The sequence below is a fragment of the Sturnus vulgaris genome, chromosome 6, assembly GCF_052056855.1.
Source record: "Sturnus vulgaris isolate bStuVul1 chromosome 6, bStuVul1.hap1, whole genome shotgun sequence".
In the NCBI taxonomy this organism is placed as follows: Eukaryota; Metazoa; Chordata; class Aves; order Passeriformes; family Sturnidae; genus Sturnus; species Sturnus vulgaris.
Genome location: NC_142248.1, coordinates 33345923 through 33370195, shown reverse-complemented (window position 1 = coordinate 33370195; position 24273 = coordinate 33345923). Strand labels below are relative to the sequence as shown.

General features: G+C 37.0%; 1 protein-coding gene across 7 annotated transcripts in view; it reads right to left on the bottom strand.

The window, feature by feature from the left end:
• UNC79 (unc-79 subunit of NALCN channel complex) overlaps positions 1 to 24273 on the bottom strand; it is a 106729-nt gene that overhangs the window by 12226 nt on the left and 70230 nt on the right. For all 7 annotated transcript variants that reach the window (XR_015804218.1, XM_014884499.2, XM_014884503.2 and 4 more), the window contains 10 exons: positions 22723 to 22863; positions 18718 to 18756; positions 17656 to 17768; positions 17487 to 17572; positions 16494 to 16667; positions 14802 to 14870; positions 14096 to 14206; positions 8582 to 8686; positions 4912 to 4989; positions 2384 to 2473 (listed from right to left, as the gene is read on the bottom strand). Coding sequence is in view for 6 of the 7 variants with exons in the window: in XM_014884499.2 (XP_014739985.2) it covers positions 2384 to 2473; positions 4912 to 4989; positions 8582 to 8686; positions 14096 to 14206; positions 14802 to 14870; positions 16494 to 16667; positions 17487 to 17572; positions 17656 to 17768; positions 18718 to 18756; positions 22723 to 22863 (1006 nt within the window). In the remaining variant the exon portion in view is untranslated. The remainder of the gene's footprint in view (positions 1 to 2383; positions 2474 to 4911; positions 4990 to 8581; positions 8687 to 14095; positions 14207 to 14801; positions 14871 to 16493; positions 16668 to 17486; positions 17573 to 17655; positions 17769 to 18717; positions 18757 to 22722; positions 22864 to 24273) is intronic.

Here is a 24273-nt window from a genome sequence, read left to right as displayed (position 1 = left end):
TTTTCTAAATAAATTCTTGCCAAGCTTTACCAATTAAGATGTTATCCCAAAGGGAAAAAGAAACCATAATAAACTGAATAAAAACAGTACACTGAAATGCAATTATCTTGAGAATTAATATTTATGCCTTTTTTAGTGCAGTAATTCCTAATATACAGGACTGAAAATAATTAGGCCTTTCAAAGAAATTATTCTTGGATATGCAAAAGATGACATCGAATATAAATAAAAAATTTTAACTATGTCTATTCTCTGAATTCCTACAGAGAGTAGAAGTTTCCAAATTTGAAAACCAACATTTGAAAACCACCAGCAAAAGGTGGTTTATTGGGATTACTACTGGTCATATAAACCACATTGCATTCTTTGTTAGCTGTAACCCCAGATGCTGCTGATAATACACACTTGTGGTAAGAAACTGTACAACCAGATGGTCTTAGGACTCATTTTCTAGGGAGTAACACCTCTGTTAATAAAACCCTAGCAATGTAAGTAAATATATTAAATGAGCTTGCACAAATTTAAATATAGATGATGTGAATTTGTTTGAAGTTCTGACTACTTGTAAACTTCTAAATGCTTACAAATATTTTCTCAAACATGTTGTAACCACTGAGTTTTACCTGTTTAAATAAAAACTGTCTTTTAATTTTATAAGACAGAAAAGCTTATTCTTTGCAATACATAAAATTATGGTCATATTTGACTCTACTAATTTGACTACAATTTGACTATTGCTAATTTTGTACTCAGATTCCTGTATTACATGGCTAAATCAAAACAACATGACATTTCTAATTTAGTTTTAAATGGCCAGATGACTGATTTGGGAAGCTTCTTGTCCAATTTCAAAACATGAAAGTGAAAAAATGGATAAAAGTTCTAGTTCATGTTCTACCTATATCTATATATAAAATTTTAAAAAATAAATAGTCCCACTGAGAATAAGAAGTAATCATCAGTTTTCAGCACTGTAAGAACAACTCTATAAATCAGACTGCAGGTCAAGGGAGATGAGCAGAAGGAGAAAGTCCAAATGACAGAAAATTTTCTACAGAAACATTTTACATAGGAGAGAGGACACCTGCAAGTAATTATAGACAAATTTTCCCCATTCCTGGTTTCAGGTAAGCTCATTTTTTTCCTGTGGAACTAGGAAATCAGATGTATCTCTTGCCTCATTTATGATTCATTTGCCTAAATATTCTGAAAGTAGTTCTGAACTTTAACAGAAATGGGTGAATAACTTAAGGGGACAAAGTGGGAAGGCAATCCAATTCAACTTCAAATGACTAATTACTTTGTGCTTTGAAGTAAATTTCTACTCCAGCATAACAGGCTACTTCCCTTAGAATATTTTTTTTAATTCAACGGAATCCATGGTCAACAGGGTAAGAAGTTAAGAAAAGGAATATTTTGTAAAATACAGTTACAGTGAGTTTCAAGACAGAAGATTGAGTTTAGCTGGGATTCTTCTTCCTTTGTGGTAAGTATTATTAACATGCAATAAGGTGGGGTTGAGGGGCCAGAGGGACAGTGAGCAAGTGAGTGTGTGAGGAACTAGTAGGGTAAACATTCTCATCTCATTGCTTCATAAATAAACTTCAGAACTGCAATGTTACTTTTTCAAAACATCTTAGAGAATTTCCATTCTGTAGGAAATTTGCAGAATTACATAAGCTAATGATTACTAGGATCTTTTCATGAAATGCATTCCTAAATAAAATATTGTATGTTAACAGAAGTATTTTCCTATCACTCCTCTTAACAATTTGTCATCCAACTAATATAAAGAAACCAAATGCAGTTTGGACTACAGAGGTAAGAGCTATTTGGTTTTTTCCCCACCTCAAAAGAATATAACCTGACAATGAAAACAATAGCATCCATCAGCAAAAGGACATCCCCTTTTTTAGGTCAATTATTTTATTTTAATAACCTCTGAACTTCCAGTTAATCTAAGTGTCTGTTTGGGTCTATAAGAGACACAGGATTTCTCCACAAGAGTGTACTTAGTTGTACAGGCAAGGAGTTCTATGCTTCCCTGGGTTATATTAAGCACAGCAACTTCTCACACTGACTTTGATATGACATTTACTTAGCATCAAGATCTGAGAAAAATCATGCCTGCATTTTTATTGTGTGCTCATGATATTTGAATCAGCCTCTATTTCAACACCACATAAGCTACTTCTTTTGACTGATGCTACAGAAGTCTCTAATCTATAATAGCACTAATATTTTTTTGAAAGAGAAAGAAAAAAAAACCTGTCACTCATCCTCAAATACTTCCTACTGTGTCTCCCAGGCAAGTTCCTTACAGAAAACATATTTTTGTCCAACAAAACTCATACACTTTAGATCAATGTATTCCAGAACCAACCTTCAATTTGGTTAAGGTATGCATATCTGCAATGAAATCCAGCACTTCCCCAACATACTGCCTCATGCATTCCATTGCTGCTGTTCCACACTAAAATATAAAAGAAGTAAGTTTAAATACCAGGTTTTGCTTCACCAGAATAGAACTGCTCTGTCTCAAATTCTTTGTTGTACTTTTTAGTTAGAATAATTAGGAATAGGTATTCTTTGATGTTCATCTTCTCAGTGTATTAAGTCCTCTTATCTGATTATATTATAAGAAGATAGCCCAGCTGCTGTCATTTCTTCATGCATCATAAAATACTCTTATCTAGGATAGCAATAAAAGATTAACTGATGAAACTTTCAAGAATATTCTTGTCATGCCATCCTGAAATTTATAGTGGTCCAGAATCAAAGTCTTAAAAACTCGATGAGAATTGAAGAACTCAGTTTTTCCAGCAGCTGAGCATTTCTGCAATTGGAACCAATCAGTTACAATCAAAGAAAACAAAATTCAGTCACAGGCACAGATGCCCTTATTTCCCATTAATCACAACAGAAAACCAGTTTAAATAACTTCAGGTATTTTATGTGTAAACATCACTAAAATGAACATCACTGAAATTTTTCGTGTTTTTTCCTTTTTGCTAAAACTAATGAATATTTCATGTATATTTCTGAAGAAAAAGCATTCAAAATACAGTATCTTAATGGCACTTAAGCTCCAGTTAGATCATAAGGATATAAGCTTATTGAGAAGCCACCTGTGCCAGAGCAAAAACAACCTCAAAGGGAAAACAAGAGGACTCAATGTGGTGCTTGCTGTATTCATGCACTACAAATTTTCATAATCCTTTTCCTAGAACAGTGACAAATGTGAATCTGGCCTTCATCTAGCACAAGATGTGCCCGAGGTGCATAAAGCAGTCAACAGAACGAAGCTGTCAGATTAAATAAGGGCTTTGAATAGATCAGAGAACCCTGCAGGGAAGCTTTCCAAAGGTGATACTACCAACCCACTAGGTATCACATAAACCTCTGTTTATATGTTAATAGTCTGAGGTGAAGATAATGCTAGCTGAATTCAATAGGAACTATGGATGCCTCATTCTTAGCAGCCAAGTAAAATAAATGCTTAACTTTTGAGTTTAAATGATCACATTATTAAATTAGATATGTTTTTGAAGTCACCAAAATATACTTTATCGCAAGACATAGGCTCAGGGCAGAACACTGCAGTGAAGTTTACAGAAGAAAACTACTGTTCTTTGACCTCTTTTTGATTACCTGCACTTTGAAGTATAGAAGCTGATTATCCTAACTGAGTATACAAATGAACTAGATTTAGTTTTAGTCACAAAATTATTAAGCCACAATTGAGTTTTAGTGGCTGAAATTTGAAAAACTTCTAGCATTCTATATTTAAACAACTGACCTGGGCACTCCTCATTTTTCTGTGTTACCTTACTATGCCACCTTCTGGCTTTTCAAATGCTGCTCCTGCCAGTTTCCATGACAGAATAAAAGCCAGCAAAATATGGTCATTGGGAACCCTGTCAGTATATTCTCCATCCAATTTATATGCACTCAGGATTCAACTTGGGTTCTAGAATATTGAATAACAGAATTATGAAAGAGACTACACTCCAACCTCTGAAAATAAATGTTCAGTTGCACAAGACTTCTCTCCAACAACCTATTCTGTTTCATGCAAGCAGTAGGCAGCCTAATTTTCTATCATTCCTCCTGAAATGATCACACCTTGTAACACCAGTGTTAGTCTATCTATTCAAAGCACGTATAAATTAAAATATCCTGTTGGGAGCAAAGGTATTATTAAAGATTGGCATTTAAAAAATCATGCACTTCAGAAGATACGGGAGAAAGATCCTATTAAGTCATCCCTAAAGCTGACACACACAAGGAAACAAGTTTTACTCAGCTTGTGAAGCAAACCTTGGCTAACCCTTTCCATCTGCTTGGATACTCAGTCACATGTGTCATGGAACAAGTCAAGACCTCCCATTGTGCTACTTCCTCCCATATTCACCAGGTGCATATTCAGTGCCTGGGCAATTAGGAGTACTTGCAATTTAGCTACACTCATCAGCAGGATATAGATGAATGACTTACACTTCACTAGAAAAATATCATTAAGTCCCTTCTTTCATCAGATAATCTTTTGTCAGAATGGAGGCAATGGTTTGTAGCTTTCCATCCTGCTACCACTTTTTGATGCATTTAGCTGGTCTCTTCCCCACTGAGAACTGCAGATCTTAGATTTGTCTTTTTGAGCACAGACTCCACTGAAGTCAGTTACATGACTAAAGGTTATCAGTGAAAGCAAGGGAAGCAACATCAAAATCAGAACTTTTCCACCATTAATAAAAAGGGTGAAGCATCTCAACCTCTGCCTGTAATACATCTTGCCAGAGGAGAAATGAAAAGGAAAGAGCATTAAAATGAAGCAAAGCAAGCTGAATAAGATGTATTTTTGAAAAAATCAGAACAACAGAACTAAGAAATGAACTCTGGTTCAATACTTACTCCAGGCATTGAGGCAATCATCTGTTTATGTAGGATTGTTGACTCAGCTAGTTTTGTTCCAGCATCTGCACAAACAAACTAAGAAGAAATTAAAGACAAGTTATTTTTAATTATTTTTTGAGGAACCTGAAGACACTAATAATTTATTCATTAATTCATTAAAATCAGTTCAGGTCTCTTCTTGCTTTTATTCATGGTAATTTGCCTTTAGAGATCTCTTTCTTTATAAACAACCTATTTAACTCACCATTATAAATAATTTTATTGAAAAAATCTGACTTTAATGTACTTAATTAACAAATATGCTATGCAGGAGCAATTTGAAGAATATTGTGTAACAAATCAGACTTTCTTTATGAAAAAAAAAAAATATATATATATATTTGCTATTTCTTCCATTTATCAAATGCTCCTCTTTCATTATAAAGTGGGCCATGATAGAGAATGATAAGGCAGGATGCCATATTCTTCACGGTGATATTATAACATGTTCATTCCAGTTCTACAATGATGAATTATATGAAGAGCTTTAAAGTTGACAACATACTAGCATGGTCTGGTATGACTTCTGAACAATACTACATAAGCAAGCTGTTTTAAGAGATGGTCAGTGTCATGCTATCACAGTAGAATATCTCTCATTGCTTTTATTTTACCTTTTTTCTTGTTTCTGTTTGTTTTCAAATCTCCTGACCTAAAATCTCCAATGTCCACATCATTCATACGTTAAACTTGCTAATGCTGTTATTTAATCATTATGAACTTCAATAACGCATTGGACACCCTGCAAATTATTTGCTTGTTCCTACAACTTCTTGTCCTAACATTATATCTGCAGTTAAGCAATTTTTGTCCATAGTGATGCAATGTAACTTTCTAAGAAAGAGCAGACAGAAAATAACTGTCAACTAAGGTCTAAGCCTTTATCTTCCTTCTTATTAAAAATTAATTGATACCATGGTACTTTCACAAACTGAGACAGATATTGACCACCATATTTTATAGTTGTCTAATGCATAAATACTAGCAGTACTCTCAATGATTGACTATTCTGCATAAAAGTATTTCAATATCCTTTACAGCCCTAGAATTTACTCTTACACTTCCACAAGCTTTACAAGACAGATCAGGTACACTGAATCTTAGAGAATGACTGAACCAAGCAAATTCTAAAGAGACACCAATATAATTTGAAGTCAATGGAAACCCTGAAGATGTGTGCTGATGTAATGTGGGCAGGATAAAAGTACTGGGAAACAAAATGCTGTGTGAAGAAGTAGTTCCTATGGAAACCCATGGAACAGCAGCATGTACATGATGGCTTTCATTTGCTAGGACAAATCAAGGAGACAGTCTTTCTGTACCCTGTATCATCCAGGACAGCTATGCAAAGACTGGAGTGATCTGGTTAAAAATTTTCATTCTTTGTAAAGTGGGATAAAGTTAAGTCTCAGCCTTAATGTCACCAGTGACACTGATGGCACTATGTAATCTAGATAAATGTGGGTGTCAAATGTACCTTTCTAGGAACTCCTTTGTTAGTCAGCCCACGACTGATCTATCATTAAATTAAACTGCTTCTAACTCTTTTGTTATCTGGAACATTTTGACAGAATCTCTGTATTCTGTCTATATGGAATCTTGCATGCAGGCTAACATGTCCATGGAGACATGACTGTTGGAAATTAAAACCATTTCCATTTGGTGCTGTGTTAACTCTGCTATGGCTTTATTCATTCAAAAGCATACAATCTGAATTAATATCATAGTGGCTTTGTGAGGTAAAGAGGTGAACTAATCCCTTCATTCTATTAATGGCACCAGAGAAAACTTTAAAAATAAGAGATATATGCATTTTTACTGATAGATTTCTTAAATTACAGTGGTGCTTAAGATGTGCTTAGTGGTTACTATGGTATTGCAATTCCAGAGGCTGTTGAGTGATTCAGACCACATACTACTGAGAGCTGCCAATTTGCTCAGTCAATGGGAGAAGCAGTCATCATGCCTCCAGTAGGCATCTATGGCAGATGGTCTGAATACAACCCCTATTCTTCACCACTGACTGCATAAAAACAGAAGCTGGCTGCTTTGGATAGCAGGAAATATGAATCACTTCATCAGCCTCTGAAAGAGAGACATCATAAAAGACATTTATATCCACATTAGATGCTGTTGTGTAAGGTATGAATACATCCCAAAGTGAATAGAGCATATGGGAACAGTGCTAGGAGGAAAACCCAGGCAATTACCATTTTATCTTTATGAGATAAAGGTAATGTAAGAGAGAGTTTTGCTTACTGGGTCTCTCAGGCAATTGACTCAATATGAAGTGCAAGTGCAAATCAGTTAAACCCCACTGCCAAAATTGACTGGCCTGTTTGCATTCTCAAATGACAAATTCAGGAAGGACCAGACTAGGGGGTTTTCATGCTTTGGGGTAGCCACAGGACTGAACTATAGGAGTAATGAAGAATAATGGCTTCATTCTGTAATACAGGAAAAGTCAGTTCAAGTCAACAAAAACCAATGTACATGGTATCAATGTGCATCAGTGCAGCTGCAAGACAGAAAGAAGTCGGTGGTTGTTATTTGATGGTATTGACTGGGGCTGAAAAAAATAAGTTTGGGTTTAATAATAATTTAAAAAAATACAAACTTGTGCTTTTTAACTTAAATGGATTTTTAAAAACAACCCTTAACCATCAAAAAAAAAAAATATGTGTTATTCTACCCTTCCCCTAACACTGACAGCATAATTGTTTTTAGAGTTATCCTAACTGCTATATACTTTCAGTTGTCAGTATTATTTCTCTGTCATCTGGTAATCATTTACTTACCACGAGTTATGTACCAGCATTCAAAAGAAAATGAGTCCATAGTTAGCTACATGAAGCTTTGATTCATAATGGGAAGGGAAAGAGTGAATGGAGCTGTGATGCTGGGAGCATTATAAGGGATCTATGTAATAAACACCTCACCTGGACATTATGAAGTGCTGTTATGCTGGTTCCCTATAATTTTAAGTTTCTAAATTTAAGTTCCTAACATATCATTATCTCATTGTAAACAATGAGAGCCCACTACCTGTGATTACATTTGATGGACTTCAGCAAATTGTTTTTTAATGGGACAGGCTTGTGATGCCGAACTGTGCCACACTTGCCTTCTTGGAGGCAAAAGTTTTCACAAAGAAAATGGCCTTCAGGAACTGGAGACTCCCAGAAACCGAGTTGTGACCCACAATCACCTAGCAGCCCTTCTCACACAAAGCTGGGGACAGGGTTTGAGGCTAGGATGTGAAGATAAGGCAGCAGCAGGAGGAGCTGCCCCAACAGGATATGATATAAAACTCAATGTACTCAACCTTAGGGGTCCCTTCCAACTCAAGATATATTCTGTGATCTTCAGTACATCACCAGTGATGTACATTATCATTACATGAAATTTGGATTCCAAATTTAGTTTCTTAAATTTTAATGTAGAAGCCTAAATGTAGGCATCAATGCATACAAATGCAACTGGATTTGGATTTTAGAAGTTCTTGCTTCTCCAGACATTGCTGGTACTTTCTGTAACCACGTTGGACTTGGCTCTTCAGCCCCTGCCCCACTCCCTAACCTGGGCCAAGACAGGATCAGTATGAGAATCACATCAGAATTTCCTGTACCTGCACCAATAGCAGCAGATTCAGGTCTGGTAAGGGTGACTTTAATTTGAGTGCTTGCAGTAACTCCAGTATAACACAGCGTGTCAAGTAGAATTTGTCCCTTTCCTGCAACAAAAAACCACAGAATTATGAATGTCCTGAAATTCACAGTCACTAGTAAACCATAAAGATACTTTTAATCTAAATTTGAGAATAACGAAGTTACAAAAATGTACTGGTTTCTGCTGTCTTAAAAAAATCTAACATCACTCAGAATTCATATAATTCTGCAGGCTTAATTCAACAGACATCAATGAAGGTGGATTTTTCTTGGATGTTTTATCAGACATTATATCCAAGATTTAGTATTTCACACATGAAATAGATTTTATAAAATAGTTATAAAGCCCAGGTATGCAAGCAAAGCTTTCATTAAAAAGAGAAAAGAGGGAAGCAGTAAGAAATAACACAGAACAAAATTCGTATAGTATTTATCATCATTCTTTCACTGAACCTGCAAAACACAGTCTACATTTCACCATAACCACTTTTCTGTGGTTATTCCCCTTTAAAAAAGAGTACCTCCACTACAGCTGCTTGGACCATCTATTTCCACTCATTACACTGGCAGTACTTTTCCACTTCCACAATAAAAAACAGTCTTGGCTACAGCTGCTACAACAGAAACACTTTCAAACATAGGGGGAAATCAGCCAGTGGAGATTAGAACACAGAAGTCTGAGAACAGAGTTGTAGGGCTGAGTCAGCAAGGAGATAGAAGAGATAAGATGGGCTTGTTATACATTTTGACATTCTCTGACTTTAGATGGTAAGATAAAAAAGTGAAACAAATCTATAACCTGCTACTGACCACAGCAACTCAAGAATTTTGATAAGCAGGAGCACCATGCTCTATTTCAGACAACCATTAGAGCTGAGATAAATTATCTAATAATGAGAGCATATCCAAACTGTGCTTAAAATCTAAAACCTAGTATCCTCCATCTTGTAAATCCCATACACTTGCCTGCTCACTTAAGTTAAATGTGTGAAAATTTCTACTCATGGCCTCAGTTTCTCCACAAAATCTGTAAAATGGGATCATTTGTCTCTTCCTCAGATAAGTTTTATTGACAGACGATTTGAAGACCACCTCCAGCTGCACAAAGGAGAAGCTGAAAGTGAGAATGAACTTTTATTGCAGCAGACCAAGCAGTCACCAGTGCTATCTTCAAAGAACTGATATCCCCACACTACCTGTGTGGAACACTGTCAAAAAAAGCCTGCAGTGCATGTCTCCCACAGCACCCACACATCTTTGAATGCAAACAAATTTTAAATATCAGGCCTTGATTTGAGAGAAGGTGCCAAAACATGAGAATGGTATGTACTTCATGGAAGTTATGATGCCAGTCTGTGAATCAAGAGACTGTACTTCAAGCTCCTGGCTTCCTCTTCAATTACATGGAGTGGGCAGACAGATAACACATTTAGATGACAGAACAGGTCCCACACTTCAGTCCTTGTCCTTGTCTGACTATATTGCTGCAGTCAAGGCAGCTAACGTTGCAGGAAGCTAACACTCCAGAATCAGCTGTATTATGAAACCATTACTTGAGGGGACAAATATTCAAAAGTCACACGTTGCACATGCATGAGTGATGCTCTGATAAAAAACAGACAATATAAGAATATCCAGGAGAGGTCAGATGGCAACAAATGTCTTCAGTAAGTTATCTCCAACAAGGCCACAAGCAGAAGCAAAAGGAAGAATAAGAACAAGGCAAGCATGTATAATTTCACCAACTATTTTCAGCTCAGGGAACTTCTGAGCTCAGTGTGGTTTCTGTATAATTCAAGACTCTCAATATATTTCTCTTCCATGTAACTGTCCAGTGACCTCTGGGACTCATGCCAACCTTTAGCACAAATGGTACTTAGCAAAGAGTCACACACTGATGAAGAATCACTTCCCTTTGCTTGCTTTGACGAGTTCCTATAAACTTAGTATGTTTATTGCACTGGAAAGGAATTAAAGTACCCATTCCTGTCTGGATCACTTGTGATCTTGCAGACCTCTCTCACATTCCCACCAGTTGCTGTGCTTTCAGACTGAAGTGCTCTGACTTAGTTGCTCTGTATGTGAACTCCAACCATTTGATCATTCTTGCTATCATTACCTGAACTTTCTCTGATCCTACGGCACTCTGAGTGGGAATGGAGAACCAGAAGGGTGCACAATACCCACGGTGTAAACAAATCCTGATTACTTGTTAGAATTCCCCAGGAAGAGTGTCCCTTCCCACCATCATATACCTTCCCAGACTTGAGACACAGACACTGTGCAGTGCCACACTCAAGTCAGTGGACAATTACATCCCCCCAGAGAGAGGACAGAAGTTCCTATCAGTAACCCAGCCCAGTAGCCTACACAGACTGAAAAAGAAGGAAGACATAATTCATTCAAAAGCATTCAGCTATTTTCTTACCAACATCTATGCTATATAGGATATAATTGGGCCATAATAAATTGCTTTATCAGAACACTGGAAAGGAAGCATAGGCTTCATGAATCCCAGTTTTTCTCAGCTTTAGGAATAATACAATGGCTAACTGCCTCTTTCTCAAAGAAGTCTCCTATCTCACAGTCTAAACTCTTAAAGTTTGCTATGCAATGAGGAGAGATTGAACAAAATCAGGCAAAATGGTTTTTTGACATCTGACCTCTTGCTTCCTGCACTGTAAATCAGGAGTGATGACATGTAAGTCAATGGCCCAGACTATCCTTCCTATCCAAGTCTACTTATTCCTATCATCCTGCTGGTGATAAATACATATAAACTTTATATTCTGCCACAAAGCCATTTTTTCTTGAGAATAACACCCAGGGGAATAACACATGTATAAATCTGCTACCAGAAGTGACACGAATACATACTTCAGCCACTGATCAGCCAAATTAACTCTCTCAAATGTCTATGCATCCCTGTAGAAAACGGTTTTGCAACCTTCCAGTTGTGACTACCACATGACAATATGTAGAACACGAAACTACTGAAGTTTTAGCAGTACCTCAGGGTCCATACTTAATGACAAGAGTAAATTTGGATCTTTAATGGAGATTGCTATCCTCCAAGTAAGCCAGTATAAAGCAAAAATCTATATTTTATCACTGCTGTTACTACAGTAATTAAAAATACTGAAGATCGGTCTCTTAATAGTCTTTTAAAAATTCAACAGAAAAATCATGTGGCATTTTGCATTTACTTAGTAAGGGACAACAGAACACTAGCAAAAGGCTAAGTTTAGGTTCAAGCTTCTGCAGCTGGAAGAGATAAGAAAGCCAGAAAGTGTCCATTTAGGACCTTAAGACCTTGAAAGGAAAATTAAAGATAAGAAGATTACAATCCACAGAAGAGATGGTACTCCCAGCTGAGAGTTCCAAAGGCACTGAAAAAACCAAATTGCTGACCTGGAACAGAAACTCAGACAAGGAAATATCAGATTGACGTGAGTCTTCAGGCTCTGAGACAAGAGAAACTCAAATATTCCTGCCACAGGGTATTAGGAAAACGCTGGAGTAAAAAAAGATTTGGAGTGGTTGTGCAGCACTGACCTCTACAAAGTGCATGTCGGAGTAGCTTGATCTTTGAAAAGACAAGAATCCTCCACAGCTTAGCTGAAAGTTGGTATTTTGTTCCAGTCAGCACACTCAAAGTTGCAAAACAAGCAATTACATTTGAATAGTTTCAATGCTCACAATTATATTCCTTCTGGAATTCACTTCTATGTGGTCCTCTACCACAACACTCTTATTTATCTACAGTGATTTCCGCTGTAGAGAAGCACAGGCATCATAACTGATTTGGTGTTTTTTCTAACAGCAGTCATTAACTTGACACTTCTAAGGCAAAACTGTGGTAAGCTTTCAGAAATAGCAAAGATAATGTAGTGTGGAGTTCCACTAAATTAACTATTTTGTGGCTATACAATGCAGAACATTCACTAATGCTTCTATTTCTGGGTCATCAGGTTGCATTAAACTAAATCAAAAAGATTTTACCAAGCACTGTAATCCAAGCTCCCTGTGTGCAATTAAGAACTCACTGTATTAATAGAACAATCAACCAGGAAGCATGCAAGAGACACGTGTGGGTTTTCTAATACCATGGGTTTAATTACATTTTTCTGAAACTGCAGAGCCTAAGGAAAGTGAAAAATTTCCAGTAGTTCACAATTTGCTTTAGCAGATATATGAACCACTCTGATAAGAGCACAAATGCAAGAGGGGTGTCTTTGCTTCAGTTTTAAATGAGGCTTTTCTGTTTAAATGAAAAAAACCACTATTGGACTTCAGGTTAACATTTTATTTACATTGCCTTGCCCAAACCCTTAACTAGAGATATAACTCAAAATAATTCCAAAAGCTTGGCCATCTCTTCTGTATTCAGGATTACTCCATTGCATAAACTCTTCTCTTTCAAATGAGACAAAAAGCTAGAACTTATTTCCTGTCATTAAACATACTGTTAATTTATATTTAATGTTTCAAACCATTACAATTTGTAAAAAGGTTTCTTATTTTCCTGTGGTGCAGTTTTTCTGTTAGAGTATCATTGCTTTTATCATTTCTTCTTCACTGTTTGTACAGTGATATTTTAAGTCTTAACAAGACTCAAACAATGCATGTTCCAGTTGTACATTATCAAAATAGAAAACCATGTAGTTACTTATGACAGAATGTTTCCTGAGGATTAATTACTGTTCTGATAAATGTATCAAGAATGGAAAACTGTGCACTTAGTGGCAAAGGCAACATTTTTCAGTACCTTGACAATCTCCGTAATGGAGTATATATGAGCTCAGGCTCAATTGCTTTTTTGTTGTTAAACTTCTCACTGACAGCTACAAAAATGAACCCAAGTAATAACTGTTATTTGTACAGCATAGCTTCCATCCAGGAATCTTTAAAACTTTTTAAAAGTGTATGTATACTGTTCTCTTTTTTACATAGCAACAGCCATGCATGCCAAAGGAAAATACTCAATAGAGAATGGATCTAAGGTGGAAAGCTCCTAACTTGGAGTCTTCCATTTTAGTTACTTGTCCACTGCCTCCCCTCACAGCTGTGCTCTCAAAAGGCAATAGCAGGAATATTTAAGTTTTTACCCACAAGTTACATGGCTAAACTTGTGCACTAGGAAAGATACAACTGTACAGACATTTTAAGTGATACTCTCAGGTATACCCTCAACATGAGAAAAAAATGTACAAGTCCCAAAATCACATCAAAATACTTTTCTGAGCAACACTTGCAGCAGGTTCCCATCATCTGTGTCTTTACTGTGAATGTAAAACTCAGTATTATTAAAAGGCACTGAACCACAATCACTACTTAATTAACCAAAAACTGTTAAAACTGTTGACATGCCTGAAACTTGACACTGATTCCATCTTTACTTCCAAACTACTTGTGGGAAGCACGACTTTGTCCTATTTTCACTTGTGCCTAAAGGAAGATAGTGTCACTGTTACCTTTGTGAAGGCTCGGTAGCACAAACCACATAGCTCCACCAGGTAGGCCAGAGTGAAGACAGCATTCTGAATCACAAAACTTAGTAATTTTGAAAAAGGTTCCAGAAGACTCTGCAACGACATGTGTTACAGAAATCAATAACTCGTTGCCCAAAAAAGCAAAGAAGCATTCCAACTCTGAAATGCCTGAATGGAACAGCATTATTTTTAGCTCAGAGGCTATCTGCCTGGGATTCACACTGCTTTGGCCAAACAGCTGTATCATATGCCTTCATGCTTCTGTCAGAAATTAGAAACAAAAAGTTAGAAAATAGTTTCACTCGTGACACAGTGTTTATAAGAGATTCTGTATAGTTTATGCAGGAAAACCTCACTGACTTTAGTGGAATAGTACTGAAAAACATCTAAGGAAGCTCTTTTTTTTTTTTTTTTTTTTTTTTTTTAAGAAAAAGATAGAGGAGGGGAAAAAAAGAGAACATCAAATCTTTAAGAAGACATACATTCACACCCACACAAGAATGTAATTCTACCCCCACTTTACTGTAACCTAGATTCCAAAGCTCTTATCATTCTGCAAACAGTATTGGACTGCACAATTTTATGCTTACATATAATACTTTCCTAGCCAGGGGATATGAACACATTCATACAATTGCACAGGCTGGCTAAATCTGAGGCAATAGAATTTAGTCTTCATGGAACTTACCCTGGTGGCACTAGTGGTAGGTATCTTCAACAGGCAAATCATGATTCTTAAACTAGAGTCTAATGAACACTGAACATATTCAAAGGCAGAAAAGAAAAAGAAAATAAGTTAGTACCTTTCTGTGTACATATCTTGCTTATATTGGTAGCTGCTATGAATAACTTAGAAGTGAAGTCTGAAAAATTATCCCTGATGATTGATTTTTAATTACTTTCTCTAAACTGGCTTATTCTTGAACACAGTCATATCTGAATCATACCCCGTCAGTGGTAACATACCACAGCATAGGTGCACACCATCTACCTTATTTTATATTTCTGTGCTTGTCCTGGACTATGATATTTTCCCTCACATCTCAAATCATCTCACAGCCTGTAACATTGGAATATGCCCTGGCAGTAGCTGTTTCAGATTCCTTAAATTGTTCCTTATGATCTAATTTTTATTTCAAATAAATCACACAGGCTACAGCACTGAATGGGCTTTTCAGGATCAATCCATTGTCTTGCCTCACCCCTGCTGTAAGCATCTATAATATCGAAGTGTCCCCTATGACCCTAAAGGAAAATAACAGGGGATTTAAAGTTCAGGAGCAGGCAATTGCTTTACTTGTATCACTAATAATACCTCCCATCAATAGAAGGGGAATCAGAGTAAACACTCCACCTAAAGGTTCCATGAATGGTGGATATGCAGTAGGAACCATTAAGATCCAATTAATTTCTTTTTATTTATTTCATTTACATAAGAAGCAGCAGGTTGGGGTGACTAGTACACAGTGGGAATGGTTATTGCCCGTTTGTCTTAGTAAGTGCTGAAGGATAATGCCACAATTTACCAAAATTTAAAGATGTTTCAAGACCTGACTATTACATAATAGTCCCAAGGGATTTAATGTCATTCATGTAGCCAGGGGATGACAACCAATTTAAAAGACAATGTTATCAGTCACAGATTTAGATTTTGAATCTCTCAGTCCATACAGAACAACACTGCTTTGTACAGAAGAAATCACCACTGGGTTCCATAGGAAATAGAGTAAGTGCATCAGAATTCCATTTAATTTACTGAGGTTGACTGGAAAGACTCAGAAGTCTTTACTGTGTTTGCTGAAATACACACACACCAGGAGATAAGATCCTGCTGTATGTCCTCTGAAATCTCAGAAATCAGAGCTCAGAGCTTCTGGATTCAGTTTCTGTAACAACATTCTATAACAATAAAAACTACAACCTGTTCAGCCAAATAGGCTAGGCCTAAGTCCCAATAGTCTCAGTTCTCTCTGCCTGACTACTGTGTACTTTTAGCAGATTAATTAGGTGATGCTGCTCTTCTTAAGAGTTTTATTTAGTTTTAACAGTTTAAACCAGATGGATTGTCACTGTCTAAATACTGACTCTCTCAAATGCAGTATTCTAATCTCACAGAGATAGGGCACAGAAAATGCATAGGAAAAATGCCAAGAAAGAAGTGAAAAGCACCCCGGACAGAGTTGCTCTTGTTACTCACGGAAAACATAATTAAAGGGATGGATCAGAGATACAATAAATCCAGCCCTCTGAAAACATTAGCTGAATCATTAGGAAACATTCACAACAGCCCACCCTGATTGGTTATCCACAGTTTTTGCACAGTTTCATTACATCCTGACCAATGGCAATATAGTCTGTTTCAGGTGCCCACACATCATACCTTAAGAGGCAAAACACATGGGAGTTTAGTAAGGAAGGTCTGGAACTGATTACTAATTGTGGTCCAGAGGTTGCTGGGGGAATCCATCGGCAAGGCTTCCATAAAGGTAGCAATGTTTTCCAAACAGCGTAGCATCGCACCCCCTGCTGGCAAATTCTTTTTGTTGTTTAAACCCTGGGAAACGAAATGAGAACTGTGAACAATCATACACATGCAGAAATGGTCCCTGACACGGTATTTTGTAAGTGCTGAGGTTCATTTGTTGAGATCAAATACTGCAAAATTTTTCTATTATGCTAATGATAGTATTGTGCTGGGAATTTGAGCTGTGTATGTGAAAGTTAGTCTAGCAGCTCCTAAAGTACTGACTAAAAGATTTTGAGACAACATGTTACAAGCATGGTCCTAACTCATAATCTGCTTAGACTGGGATGGCAGTAGAAAAAGCAGAACTCAAAGTATTCAGCAGCAGATTTTTCATGTCTTCTTTTAGGCAGTTTTAAAGAAGGTATGTTCATTAATGTTCCATAGACCATGTATGCTTCTGTGGCTTGTGTCCTAGGGTGAAGCCTGAATAGACATGGAGAAGTTTTAAAGTGATGCCAACATCTTGTATGAGGCAATTGGAAAGTTCTTGGAAGAGCAGGATACATGCAAGTGACTAGTTCTAGCAGGAGGAAAATGGTACAGTAGAAAAAAGCCAGCTGCATAGAAGGGAGTCAGTCAAAGGCAATTAAGAGAAACTGTCATCCGATAAAATGGAGAGAGAGAACTGAGATGTAAGAGTAGAAATGTTCCTGAAAAAAAAAAAATACTGCTTAGGGAAGGAATGGGACACAATACCAGTGGTGATGACAGCTAATTACTTCCAGGGAGGACAAAACAAAAATTCACAGTGTTTTTGATGAAGCAAGTTTGAACTCAAATGAGGAGAAATGACCCTGATAATGCTAACAAAATCAGCATCACTAACATAGCCAATTGTCAACATACCTCTAACAGCTGGCTCAGAGCAGCAATGGAACTCAGCTCACTGAAGTCCATCAGAGACGTGGCTAAGGTCCGTAAAAAGCTGCCATCTGAAATGTGAATGACATTTTTGCACTGGCAGTTCATACAGAGGAAACTGAGGGCAGAAATGCACTCAGGTATTGCACATTACCTTTAATAATGCTCTGGAAGAGTTGAGGGAAGATGCCATTGGGAGCCAGCTGGTGGAACACACAACGGAGGAACTGCTTGGCCACACCTGCAGCATTTCCAGGGATCATCATGCTGAAAATGCAGGGAAAAGAAGAAAAAAAATGCATTGCAGATTATACACTTATCATAGCTGACTACATGGAGAAAATAAAGATGATGCTATTCTTTTTAATTATGGAAGTGTTCAGTTATGAGTGAGACACTCAAAAACAGAAGTGTCCTGATCCTAATAAAAAGTACAGCATGTTGATTTTATGACTTGAGCTCAACTATGAATAGATTAAAAAATTACATACACATACTTAACGTATTTGTCTCAATAAATGGCTGTATTTTTCCTGATTCTCCATGTAGTTTTGTTTGTGAGTCATCTGAATTTAAAATTTAATCCTGTTCTCACCTTGTGCATTTCAGTGACACAGAATAAGGTTTCTGGCTTTTCATAAAACACATGAATAACAGGTAAACAAAATCATTATAATATTCATTTGTCTCTTGCAGTTTCCTTCAAAAGATGAAGTACTCCCTAATCATTCATAAATGAATGGCTTAATTTTAAAAGCCTAAGAATTATCTATTTACTCATCCATTGCATATCTTAGCATGCTTTAGAGCTTCACAAAATGAATTTATCCTATTCAGCATCTGATTTACATGACGAGGCATCACTACCAGGGATTCTCCATGGCCCAGGATGATTCACTTGAATAAATGTATGGAGACAGTTTATCAAGACAAATACTGAGCACAGAACCAGTCAGAAAAAGCTGCACTGAAATTGTGAAAGTCAAACAGCATCTGAATCTGATTTTTTCCAGCTTTAACACATATGAATATGGGCTCTTGCTCATCTCCAGAAAACACAGGATATTTCAAAAAAGTGGAAAAGGCACTTTTTTCCTTTTACTCATAAATTTAAAATAACGTTTTTTTAAACTTAAACTTAGTTGATTTCAGGATCAGGGAAGATGATGCTTTAGATTGATTGTTTCATTTTGTCAAGGTATCCTTTGCTACCCACCTTTCTGCTTGATTTGAAAAAGTGGTACTTGATGCCAACCTGGAATAAAAATAAAAAAGAAATTGAAATTCATATGCTTTTTGTGTGTGTGTGTTCCATTTTTACGTAAGCCAATAAAGTACCATTTTAAATAAATAATATACACAAATTTTAGAGAACATTTAAAATGTTACCAGAAAGATGTTCTGAAGAGCAGCTAAATTCAGAAAAATCATGTTTTCAGGACAAACTCTATTCAGTCTTGCAGTCTCACTAATGCTCAACTGCTCTAAAGACAAATCTTGCCTCCCACTAGTAGCACAAAGATAATGAAGTTTCTGCCCTACAGTACATCATGGATAACTAATTTTTTTAGAGAGGAAAAAGTTTGCCAGAAGCTGCCTACTGACTGAATTGTTTCTGATTAATGCAGTAACACAGATTAAGCAAAAATTCTTTCCTTGGCTGTCTAAATTGAGGCTTCTAGTTCCAGATATTGGCACCTAAATCACTAGCCTCATTTGAAAAACACTAATTACCTACAAACTTTTCCAACATCAGATGAGAACTACTGTATTCTCAAAAATCAGGTCATGTATTTTAGTACCTAAATATAGACTTTAAAGCCAAATATGGGCATTTGGCAGTGAAAATACTGAACACAATCTTAAAGTAAAATCATGCACTCCAATATGCAGGACACGTAAATGAACAGAATCAGGGCTTACAATACCAAAGCAAAACACCTTTAATACCAAAAGCCACTAAAAAGCTGTACACTTTAAAGCCAATATAAAGATGGACACTGGAAGCATCCCTTATATACAAAATACCATAACATTTTTACTTTAATCTGCTGCAAATCAGTATTTCAGATGGTGTAAGTTGATAAGTCCAAGGGAGAAGTTCATAGAAGTATACTATTTTATATCTAATCTTCAATGGGATTTTTTTGATTAATGGTCCTTTTATCCTGGACTTAGCTGTTGCTCATCCTTGGTCACCCCCTGTTCTGAAGACAGTTTCCTCTCTAATCAACACAAAATCCAAAAAGGACCCTAAGGCAGCTCAGTCAAATGCAACAGCGTGAACCAAAATTATGGTGATTTTCATGAATTATGCATGACAAGCTGGGGACACAGCATACTTCCAACAATGCACTAATCTCAAAATTGATGGTGCAGGGGATTAAAGATAATATTATCTTCAGTTGTTCTAGCATAAATCAGAAAAACACATTAGAGTTCCTGACTCTGGTATTGTTAAGAGGTATCCAGACTAAAATACAACACATTATTTCTGGTGTGCAAAGCTAGTTCTGGGTGAGAAAGGTCTGAAGCTGCCACCAAGCAATACAGGCTTTTATTCTGGAACCACTTGAGCATCATCTTACATTAAAGGCACATGAGGATTTCTACAGAATGCAGTGACACCAATCACATGCCCAATGGATGTATCTATTTTCAAAAATCTACTGAAGTACAGAAACACAACAGTGTAAAATCTTTCTCCTAAAAGAAATCAAAGTCTAATGTTTTCTCTCCTTTTGAATGTGATAATGGATTTTGTGACAAGCAAAACACTGGGTTTCTAACTTTGGAAAAATTTCACCTGACATGAACTACAGTAAACACTTGGGAACATCTGAAACTTCCTGAAATGTACAGTCTGTATATATTTATCATTGCTACTCTAAATATTTTATTGCACAAATGCCATGAACTCTCATCACCTCCACTTCGCAGACCACAAAGTAGAACAGGAAATGGATGTGTTTAAATCTGTACACGTTAGGAACAGAAGTTAAGCTTTTCACAGCTCCTCACTAACTCAAGTCTAAATCTAACTTTCAAACACAGCTTTAATGCTTGGAAAGATTACTGGAAATCAGGTAAATAAGAATCACCAAGTCAAAAAACTTGATTCAGGAAGCAGATAATAAACTTAAATGCATGTCAGGGTCTTAGAAACACTTCAACCTTTAATTGTCAGTAACTTGAACCCAGAAATTTTTTCCCTTCTGAAAACCCCAACAGATGCCTATCTGTGCCTGTGAGTACCCAAATAACTTTTGAAAATCTTTCTGTGTGTTGTTTAGGTGTCCTGAAATACCTTAGACTTCCTAACTCCTTATTTCCTCTTCTATGCATGAAAGTAGTAGCTCTTTTTATAAGAATAAAAATGCAAAAAGTCTAATTAATTTTCACTTCTGCTGTTAGATGGGTATTTGGATGTGTGCATAGATACATTGGAATCACTTGATGAAAGAGAGAACAAGGTGTATATATATACATATATATAGATATATATGTGAGGCACCTGAATGCCTCTGCTTATATATACTATTCATTTTGCGTATTTTCAAAGTAATTCCTTTGTAGGAAGCCTCTTACTGGACCTAGAATTCATCAGAAATTGCAGCCAGCTGGAACAAGACAAGACATTTATCAGGAATATCCCATGTTGCACTGTCATCTGCTGCTCTAAAACCATCAGCTATCTCACTCAAAGATGCAGCATTTGCCTCTCAAAATACAGAAAAAGCGCACTTATCCTTCATCCCTTGATAATTCATTTTCCAAACTATTTGCTCTCTGTGGCTGTAGTACTGCTGTATTTACAAGAATCACACAGAATGGGCAGCATCCATCTAGATGAGAAACTTCACCTCCATCAGAGTTAATTAGCAGCGACAGCAGGGAACTGCAGCCTTGCAATTAATGGAAATGGAGGACTTGAAGAGCTGCTGTGTTTAAATGGAACTGGGAGGCAGTGGAGAAGCAGGGCCGTGCAGAAGCCACAGTCAAGCAATTTGAACTTCAGTCACCAAAAGAACGTGGAGGAGGAGAGCTGTGCAACATTTCTGAATGTCTAGTGCTGCTCAGAAATTTATTCTGGAACACCCCATCACATCCATCCCACCTCTGAGGGAAGAAGTTGTGCAAGGGTCCGAGACAGCAACAACACATAATTCAATGCTAATGGTATACACCTGAACTATCCCATGCACCTGGGTAAAACTAACAAGTAATAATGGCAGCAAATGTTTGAGAGAGAAAATCTCATGCAGCAGCTGGTTTGGAACCCCTTATAAGGCAATGCAAATTTTCACCTAGCACACAAAATGTGGTTGAAAAGCCCGAGGAGTGTCAGGTATGCTAATGAATGATCATACCTAGGAGTCAACACTCTTCGAGGAGCAAAGTTCAGAAAAGATGACCACATTTCTGCATAACTTCTAAAGCAGGAACCACATAAAAGTGAAAAAATCTGTCAAGGCAGCAACAAGGGGGAGCCAAGAGAATTCAATTTTTGTATGAAGCACAGAAGCTGTTTATGAGCACTACACTGGAAACGCAGGGCCAAGGTACTTTAGTTGTTAAGAAAGACTTCAAGACAGCAGAAGGAACTAAGGCAAGGGTGGTTATTAGAAAAGAGAAGGCTTCTTTGAAAAAGATAGAGTCCTGTCCCAAATGAAAGCAGAAAAGAGTACAAATTCTGACAAATGGAGTATAAAAACCACTAGGAAGCAGGACAAAAAAACCAAAAAGAAACAAAAAAGCAAAACCAGTTTAAGGAGCAACTAGCAGGAAGAATAAAAACTAACAGTAGGATTTTCTTTTCTTTCAAGGACCAAGATTAAGAAGCACACCAACTGCTGCCCCAGTTGCTGCTCAGGTAACAAATGGGGTAGTAAATAAATAAGGGTACTCTAGAAAATCTGTATTTATTCTTTACATCACTGCTTACAGTGGGACAAGGTGAGGAGATTCCTGAGCTGGAATTTCCCTTTGGAGGGTAAAAGGGGAGAACATCAAAGGAGCTGCCAAAAATTGAACTGACGGTGGAAGAAGTTACATAACAAATTTATAAAATGATGAGTAACAAAGACAGAAGACAGAACCAAATGTTATTCACTTAAGACTTGTAAAATATACACCTTTATATACTGAAGTTTACATAAACCCAATTCCAGGCATAAAACTATTTCAATCTCATTGGAGAGAGGAAAAGTCCTGAATTTACCTTCCTACAGACTGCATGATGTCCAACAGCAGAGGAGCAGCCAAGTCTGGACTGAGGTGAATGAAGGTTGAGAGCACAACTATGGCCAGACCGAGTGTTTCTTCATCATATTCTTCAAGAACAGCCCCACAGTCATGGCACCTGCAAGGAAGTTTTTGATCTTGATGTTAACAAATTTCAAACAAAGCATTACTATACACAGATCTGTGTATAATTATGTCTTTTTAAAGTATTATTACTTGGTACATTATTCCACACTTCTTTACAAAGATAATGTAATTGTGATATTTCTATAATTAGTAGCAGTCCATAGTTTTCAAACATTAATAAAACTTCTCGCTAGCTACACTGTCTGTTTCTTTAGTGACAAATGAAAGAGGGCAAGCCTTGTTTTGAGTCCTTCACTGGTAATTGCACTCCAGCTCCCTCCCTGTATTGGACTGCATCAGTTTGCCCTATCCAAGAGAAATCTGCAGCAGTGAAGACTGGCCCTCAGCAGTGTGAGCACAGCCAAGTTGTGTGGCTTGGGCTAAGTCCCAGGCACCACAGACACAAACAATGACACTCACAGATGATCTTAAAGAGATGGAACAATTTCACACTGCCCTTCCTGTCAGTCATGAACTATGAATAACAAATTATACAATTAGAAAACAATGACCTGATTGGTTCCCACAGCAGTTACAGCTATTAAGAAATAAATTAAAAGACCTCTCAGGGGCACAGAACCTTAGATTTCAGAAAAGTCTCCTTTCCCAGGGCAGATTTGCTGCTGAGTCACTTGTCCTTCCTGAAATGCTCAAAGACAACTGATGAAGGTCTGAAAGAGCTCCAAAATGTCTAATTATAAAGGGGATGTCAGACTTGGGAGAGATGAGACAGGCTTTCACAACCTATGAAAAAGGCAAACCAATGTGGGAAATTGGCTTATCTCAGACCAGTAAGAAGGCTGGCTTAATTTGATCAATCACTTGCTAATGACTCCAACAGATTGTGAGATTTTAAATTAATGAAATTGAACAAGCAATTTTCTTGCCTTTTTAACTGAACATAAAGAAAATATGCCAACAAAGTCACGGAAGTCAAGTTCAGCTGGTCTGTGTGTTAATAGGTAGCTCTTGAGTTTTGGTGAAATGGCCAAGGGAAGTGCCACAGAACAGACTAAGTTTGGGATGCTTCACTTTGTCACACAATAAGGTCCACTAGCTGTCACAGCCTGCACAATGGCCCTGTCTTTCTCCAGTGATCATCCTTGCATGTCTGTCTGTCTATTGGACTGAGCACACACAGGAACTTGTGGTTTCTCTTCCCAAGTTTTGAACAAATCAATGCATGGCTCCCTGCTGACTGCTTTACTGCTCTAATAAATGAGTATACTTCTGTTTAACTTTCCCTTTCCAGGCAATTTAACCAAACAATACAGGTTTGCAAAAGCTTTGAGGATCAGTATCAACATTAAAAATGTTATGTAGATTACATTACTGTGTTGATGACACATCAACAGCTACTGATTTAAACAGAAACCCAAATGAATTTCTAAATGGAACTTCT